The sequence below is a fragment of the Pundamilia nyererei genome, unplaced genomic scaffold, assembly GCF_000239375.1.
Source record: "Pundamilia nyererei isolate P.nyererei 1_Seehausen unplaced genomic scaffold, PunNye1.0 scaffold00208, whole genome shotgun sequence".
NCBI lineage: Eukaryota > Metazoa > Chordata > Actinopteri > Cichliformes > Cichlidae > Pundamilia > Pundamilia nyererei.
The window spans coordinates 790,191-798,595 of NW_005187609.1; the positions used below are offsets into that span (position 1 = coordinate 790,191).

General features: G+C 37.7%; 1 protein-coding gene across 1 annotated transcript in view; it reads right to left on the reverse strand.

Moving 5' to 3' along the window:
* Window positions 1-5,512: 5,512 nt before the first annotated feature.
* The window catches only part of LOC102201375 (paired box protein Pax-6-like), a 30,873-nt gene continuing 27,980 nt past the window's right edge, over window positions 5,513-8,405 (reverse strand). The window contains exons 10-11 of the mRNA XM_005747917.2: window positions 7,707-7,845; window positions 5,513-6,441 (exon numbers count right to left, since the gene is read on the reverse strand). Of these exons, the coding sequence (XP_005747974.2) occupies window positions 6,359-6,441; window positions 7,707-7,845 (222 nt within the window). The 3' untranslated portion in view covers window positions 5,513-6,358. The remainder of the gene's footprint in view (window positions 6,442-7,706; window positions 7,846-8,405) is intronic.

Genomic DNA, 8,405 nt, shown 5'->3' on the forward strand with positions numbered 1-8,405 from the left:
GAGATGAATTTCTGTACTGTGATGAGCTCTGAAGCCTGACTGCAGGTCTTCAAATAAACCATTCCTCTGCAGAACATCTGTTACATGTTTTACAACTACTTTTTCAAGAATTGTTGAGATAAAAGAACGGTTGGAGACTGGCCTACACTTAGCTAAGACAGCAGGGTCAAGTGATGGCTTTTTAAGTAGTGATTTAGAATGAGACCCATAAGTGAAAAACAGCTTTTTTAAAATTTGTGTATCATCGTGTACAACCCCTTTCTTATAATATATGTTAAAATGCAACTACTAAACTGAAGTGTTTTGAAATGAGCATAATTCCTTTACACTTGCTTTTTTGTCAGCACTACGTTGGTTATTCTGAATGTCGCTGCAAAATCATCACTCTGAGGTCGCCAGTCTGTCACAGGGCTAATACAGACAGACAGACAGCCATTTGCTCTCATATTCACACCTATGAGCAATGCAAATTCACCAGTTAACCTCGCTAACTTCATGTCTTTGGACTGTGGGAGTCCCCAGAGAGAACCTCGCCCAAGGATGAGAATATGCAAAGTCCACACAGAAAGGCCTCTTATTGCGAGACAACAGTAGTAACTGCACTGCCGGGGCCACCGTTCTAACTTTAGAACAGATCCAGAGCCCCTTTATCTATGAATTATTAACAAAAACGTGAGTGAATGTTTTTCAAAGCGTTTCGGGATTGTTAAACATTTAAAACATGTCCCACTGGATTTTTTTTTAGCTGCTGGATTTGATGATGTTCCTCTACTGAAAACAACACAAGGCTTGATAATTGTTTACTTAACTATTCTATATAAAAGACATATTTGACAATCAGAACAATCAGAATGCAGTTCATTGATTTAGTCTATTATTACATAAAGTAGCATATTAATAATTCTGTACTTTAGGCTATCTTTGTTCTGCAGCTTGTACGCCATATTAAGAAATGGCTTAATTCACTGCAGTTGTCATATACATCTTCATTATTTATGATTATTATTATTTAAAACAGGTCAAAAACAATGTCTAAAGCTGGACTGAAACCATGTCACCTTGCAGGAGGGCCTATAAGGAAATGATGCCTAATAATGGCACGACCAAACCGTTCCCATTGAACTGACGTCCGCACGTGACTTAAAAAGAGCTGAAAAATGAGATTGTAGCTATTTAACAGGATGAATTCTACAAGTGTCTGTGAAATGATTAAGCGAAAAGATTTCATTTATTTCACTGTGTGGAGGGAGATTGAATGAGTGAATAATTGATTTGATAGGATTTGTCCTTTGATGAAATAATTCTTCACTAACAGTTGACAAGCATTCATTGTGGTCACAACCTCGAGGTCTTTTATTTAGTTGTTATCAGAGGGCACAGGATTGTAGAGCTCATCACCATAGAGTTTATTTATTAAGGCCTGTTTGTACAGAGGCCTCTGGGGGAAAAGAATCTCTCCCCGGCTGGAATAAAGATGTCAAAGCGAATCAGATGGCGAGCTGATTCCCATCTGCTCTGTGCGGCTGCATTTGAGTTTGCCGTCATTTCTCTGCCTGTACCCTCAGTCTGTCCATCTCTTTATTTGTCTGTGAATAGGTAGAATGCTTCCCTGTCACAATTCCATCCTGGTGTGATTACCATGTAAATGTATTTCATTAGGATGTAAATGATCAACATAATGATGATTTTTAATTAGAATGTAAATGATGATTATTTGTATGAAGATATCAGCAGCTGTGAGAGAGAACTGTGACAGCGAGCTGTTGTCTCTGACTGACTGAGTGAATGGATGGATGGTTGCTCTTTCATTTATATAACAATATTCTCTCCTTCTCTTCTCTTTCGCTTGTCTCTGTTTCTTTTTGTTGTTGTTGTTCTTGCGTCTGGACTAACAGAGCATACACACAGAGTACATCTCTTTCTTCGCTGGACACAAGCGACAGCACTTGCACTTCCAATTAAGCTTAATAGGCTAAAACTGTCCTTAAATAGGAAGTCTTCTGCCTTATGAATGCTGTGCTGGGACAATACGACACACTGGGAAATCAAACAGAAACAATGCAAAAACATTAGTATTATTCATTTCTCTGACTAATGAGAGTCTATTTCTTACTTCAGGGCTGCAGTATTGTAATTCCTTAATATCAGATTGATACAAAAATGTGATCCAAAACATTGTAATTAGAGTCCTGGCAGACTTTTTTCAAATGACTATACATGAAAAAGAGTTCCACAGCCTCTTTACCTACAATGTAGCTGTTATCTACTATTATTTTGTAGATTAGCTTAGCTTAGCCACTTTCCACTGCTCCCTTACCAAAGTGGTTTCCACAGCAGGTACTAAGGAAAGACTGTGGCTCCCCAACTTGATTTGGCTCAATTTTACAACATATGCCCTCTCTGAACAACCAGAAAGACAGTTTTCATGTTCAGATGGAATTCAACCAGCAACTTTTTACTCGCTAAGCAAATGTGTAAACCAATGCACCAAAAACGTAACTTATTAGACGAGTGCTAGCCTCAGAAATCCTGTTACGACCAAAATAACCCAACGATCTTTTCATAACTCTTGTTTCAGTGAAGGACGGCAGGAAGCAATCATTGATCACTCTTCAAATCCTCTTTGATGATTGGAGTTCCTATAATGGTGTTTGAGGCGGGCAATAATTGATAGGTGCTGACATGATGTGGATTGTGAGAGATGTAATGGAATTAAACTTTTCATCAGGAGGCTGCAGGTCATCTATCTTGCAAGCCCTCTCTCTTTTCTCTGAGACAGCTCTTCTTTCTCTCTTTCTTTTTTCCAGCCTTTTGTTAGGTAAATGAGGAGAGGTTGACCCCATTCTCATTTAGCAGCCACCCGCTGGCCGATAGAAGACAGAAAGCAATGACGAGCTGAATGAGTGAATGAAACAAAGGGAGAGATTTTTTTTTCCTTTTCACCAGTGGCTCACTGCCGAATTTGCAGTGTATGCAATTTGTGTATACCTTGTAAATTAGTTCCTAGACTCTTGGATAGGATGGTAGAGACTAGCAGGAAAGTGGGTAGAGAGAAAGAGGGAATGAATTATTAATTATTAATTTAATAATTAAAAAGTATTGTAAATGTGTTAACAATGCTGTACTAACTGGAAGCTGATTGTGCTTTGCAAAACTGGATTTTGCTGAAAAGAAATTAATATAATTAGATCTAAAGGATTTCCCTAAATCAACAATTTTCCCAACTTACTGCTTTGATTAAAATAGTTTATTCCTTTTTTTAAAGTAAAGAAAAGTTATAGTTGTTGACAAATTTCCTTCAGAATTATTTGCTACTGCAAGGCAGGCGGCATTCAGTCATGTGGTTTCCACACGGTGACAACACACTGTAACCATTTGCTTGCAATGTGTATTTTCTTTGGTTTTATAACTAGACATAAACACTACTTTAAACATTCAAGCAAACCATTTTTTCCAACCAACTGTTGATTGCACTGCACCAATTAACACTACAATTATTAAATATTTATATATAATGTCATTTTATTTGTGCATGTAGTGAATGGCATATTTGAACTCAAACCGTGATACTGAAAAATGATTTAGTTCATTTTTACTGATCAGTTGAACTATTATCTGGTTGATGTAAACGCTCAATGAGAGAACCACCACAGACTAGAAAGAGAAATCACATTGCTCCCATATTAGCTTCACTTCAGTGGCTCTTTAAGTTCAGAAGTGAATTCATGGTCAGTACCAATAATAACTTGAAAACCTTATAGTACCACATTGTCCCAGTTCAGCACTCTGATCCAATCATAGCAGATACCTTTAAAAGGGAGTTCTTCTTGTCCTTTCTTCTGGGGGATTGTCTGGTTATTGTGGTTCTCTCGGTAATGTTGTAGGGTCTTGACCGTCCAATATAAACTGCCTGAAGACGACTGCTGTTGTGAACTGGTGCTATAAAAACTGAACTGTATTAATCCTAGCCCTTTTTGTTATTAAAGTGAAGTGCAAATGAAAAGGAAATTACAAAACGCAAAGTTCTCAAACGGGACTTAAACCACAGTCTCTTGGTTTATCATCTTATGACTTATGGCACTACCACTTCTGTGAAGAGAAGTAGAAAGCAGACAGGTTTGTTTATTATCATGAAATTTCTTCACAGCAGGCTGGAGTTGGCTAACATTGGCATTTATGTCCTGCATGGGTTTAATTGTACCCGAAGATCTGTCAGGCTTCCTGCATGCACCATAAAAATGGTGATAAAGAAATTCAAAGACACTGTCAACACGTCAGGTTAGATGAGAAAATTTTCCACAATTCAGCACAGAAGCTGAAAAGTGCGCCAGATACAGATGAACCCATTTAAAAAATAACAGCAGTATTAACATTTGTCTAGAGTTTTCATCAGCCTTTTAATGTCATCATTTCTGGCGTTGAGTTTAAATAAATAAATTAATCAATTCATATTAGAGTTTGACATGTTGATGTACGTTCAATAATCCAGGTAATTAAATACTAGAACACTGATTCAGTTCATCTGGACACGATGTTTTCAGTTCTGTGTCCAGTTATACGCAGGACAGAGAGGATGGACAGGAGCAACAAAGAGAGAGACAGAAGATGCAAAATTAACGGCTCTCAGAGTGACAACTGCATCTTCATGGCAAGTACCATGCTGGCAGTCGGGAAAACACCAAGATCAGTGTAGTCATTCTGTGAAGAGAAAAGGACTGTGTTTTGGTTTCTTTGTGTAGCAGTCATGCTGACCTCTGCATTACAAGTTTACTGCTCATCATACCAGCAAAACATGGAGATTTACCAGCCCAAATCTGCTGCTGCATACATACATCGTACCTTTTCAGTCCTTTCCTAAACACTGTAAATTCTTTCCAAGTGCAATAACTTCAAAATAGGTTTTGTTTTCATCTTAATGTGGTTTTTTTTTTTGTTACTAACAGTTAATGATTAGAGAATAAAATATCTTTTTGGACAATAATGGATTAATATAATCACTACTACAAATCCTGAGTTTGAATTTAAAAAGAAAAATTATAAAAGTGCCTGTGATGGCGCTCAGAGCTCCTGAACCTGAGCACAGCAGCTGTGTGTACCAAATGACATCTGTCTCATTATTAACGTCTTGCAGACAGCTTGTACCTCCATCAGTGCAAACACAGAAACTGTATTCTGGGCTAACACTGGTGCAGGAAGAGGCTGTCTTCGTGCTATGTGCACCTCTTGTTTAGCCAAGAAGCTAGAAACTACATACAAAGATACACTAGCTTTACATTCTGTATGAAATTCAGATTTCTTTCCTCTTAAACTGAATGATCTTCCACAGTATTCTATGATATGCACAAGTCGTCTTCACTGGCCTGTACATATTAGCACATGACGAATCACCACCCTCATGAATCTTCTATTGATTTGTCCTTGTTAAAAGATACAATTTAAAAACACATTTAATTGAAATAACTTTATTTTGGAAAACCTCCCAAATAACTTGAGAAGACAAATACTTTACACTTTGAAATTAGAAACAGGTTTATATCCCAGACTGAATCCAATGTTCACTCTTTTATTTTATTTTTTAAGCGTTTTTACCTTCAGGCTTTGTAAATTAATGAGTTTCTGGACATTAGACCTTTAGAACTGGAACAATCTTTCCCCAACAAAGACATAATTTTTCAGTTTAAGATCAGAGTCCATGCCTGTGTTGGGACTTCTACAATACAAAACACATATCACCAGAATTCCCATTCTGAAATTCTATACACTTTCCAGGCCAAGGCTTTTGGAATCTGCTTATGAAAACAATCACAGCAGACAGCTTCAAGTTTCATTAAATTCTTCCCTTTACATTTCAGTTAACATCCTTGGGTTTGTACAAACACGCCAGTATGATAAAAATGACCAACTTAAAGTAGAGGTAATGTGTCTTCCCACAAACTCTCCCAGTGGACTCTCAGGAGTTTATTTCTGTCTGGAGGTTATAATCGCCAGGGTAAGGATCCACTTTCCTGAGCTTCCTCAGTACCACTCAGGTAACAGCTTGCATTCTGGACAAAGCATCCACACCATCCAGACTCTGGAGGTCCCAAAAACCTTTGATCCACTTACAGTCGAACTTGTACTGTTTTGCAGCAACATTAAAATCCTTCTAGTTCTGAAAACCATTTAAAATCCTTGCATCCTGTTTCTTCACAAGCATTAATAAGAGTAATTTATATTTCATACGTATTTGCTGAAGTCCTTTTTTTACATTCAAACTGGAGCAAGAAGGAATAGTTTCCATTTTGATGAGACCCCAACCGTCCTGTGGTTGAATTCACTGTTGATGATCACAGCAGGCATGAATAATTGCCTTTCATCACTACAGGCGTGGCCAGTACTGTGACATGTCTGTTTCATTTCCTGGAACTTGAACTGGAACTGAGACACCAGGGGAAATCAAACCTGGTAAAAGAGAGAACAAAAGCTTTCAGTGGTGAGCCATTAAAAGCGCCACATGTCGTATAACAGGTGTGTTAGAATGACTGCAAAGGGGCAGGTGCAAATATGTTTAACACAAAGTCATGACCAGGTGAAAGTCTTTCTGTTCTATACTGATGAGAATCTACACTGTGTGTCTACGCAGACATTTGGTGCTGATGTTCTTGAACACGGAGGTCAAAGAAAGCCTGTCTGAGGTCCTAATGTTGTTAGTTAGTGTGAATTTATAGAAAGAAAACACTGAACCTCGTTTCAGCATTCGGAGTAAGTCAGGACAGTAAATATATGAATTTATCTTATATGCTAATGTATAAGAAAAACTCTGAGAATGTTGGGACATATAAAATGTCAATCAGATCAATCAGTTTGTTGATGCTGCATATACCAGTAATAATCTGTCACAGCAGATAGCTGTCTCCCCGAGCCCTATTCTGCCCAGCTAGCTCTCATGCCAGTGCATTGTATAATGTTGTTTTGGCATATACCATTTGCATTCAAGGTGTCCTGTGGACCAGGGATATATTGGCTATAAGCAGTTAGGCATGTCACATACACTTTTACTTTCACTCACTGCTTATGTTTAAGCACCAAAACTTACTTAATTGGGTTTGCACAGTAAAATAAGTTATTTAGGTTCAGGTAAAGCTCATTGTGAAGAGTGTAAGTACAGCCCTTCAGAAGTGTAACAGTACACATTTAAAAATGATGGTTAGATGCCGTGAGCATGAATGATTTAATTCAATTTAATTTATTGAACTGAATTAAATATGAGCACACACCAACAACAAAACACCATTACTGGACACCATGATGTTGACAACGGGGTGTTCTCTCCATGCTCTTACTGTCTCTCCACTATGTCGAAGTACTTTCTCCTAAAGAACTCTTTCTAATATTGTTAGGTCGTTACTTTGCAGCATAAACATGCGATGGGTGTTGGTGTATGTTGCTGATATGTAAATAAAATGTAACTAAATTGAATGAATTTGAATTGAATTTAGATTAACTTAATTGAAATTGAACAAAAATCAACAAAAAGCACTTTGAGCGCTCAAGTGAAGTAGAAAAGAACCGGTTCATTTATTATTGTTATGGTCAGTCAAATAATTCAAACCCAGACTGACAGACATGACAGGCACAAAATGTTTGTATGTCTGAATGTCTGAAACCTGTAAGATCAGAAGGGATGACATAAAGTGCCATAAAGGCGCAGCTTCATAACTTCCTACCTGCTGACGACGTTGCAGACGATGTCATTGATTGGTTGATGTGTGGCTGCATGTGTGGAGGAGTATATGTCTCATAACTTCTTCCATTTACAGTGGGGCTGGTGGGCAGCATGCAGGAATAAGAGGTCTGGTTGGATGTCTGAAAACATAAATTAAAACCCCTTAAAAAGCAGAGTTTCATATTCCAATGTAATCAACTTTTTCTGGTATGTGCCAGTAACCACAGATGCAGCTGAGATGACACGTGAAAATACTATTTTTCTTATTTTATATAATAACTCTTTATGATGCTTTTATTGTTACCCCAACTGCAGAAACAAAAGAATTTTCCAAATATGACATAAATATTGTATTTCTTATTCTTATTTGTTGTTATTCCTAACTCTATTGGGTTTTTTTGTTGTAATGTGAGGAATTACACCAGGACTTCGGTTTATTTCCTTGACAATGTCACTTTTATATCTTAACGCTGGTCTAGGGTAATGAGACACTGATCCTACAGGTTACTGCAGAATGGTTGCCTGGTTTGCTCTGAGCAGATGGAAATGGTGTTTACATAGTGCTTTGTTATCTTACTGACCACTCAAAGTGCTATAGATTTGACCATTGAGCACTTTATTCTATGCGCTTGTTGCACTCTAGCTGCCTCACATGCATAGCAAGCACAAGCAGTGTTGGGGAGTAACGGAATACATGTAC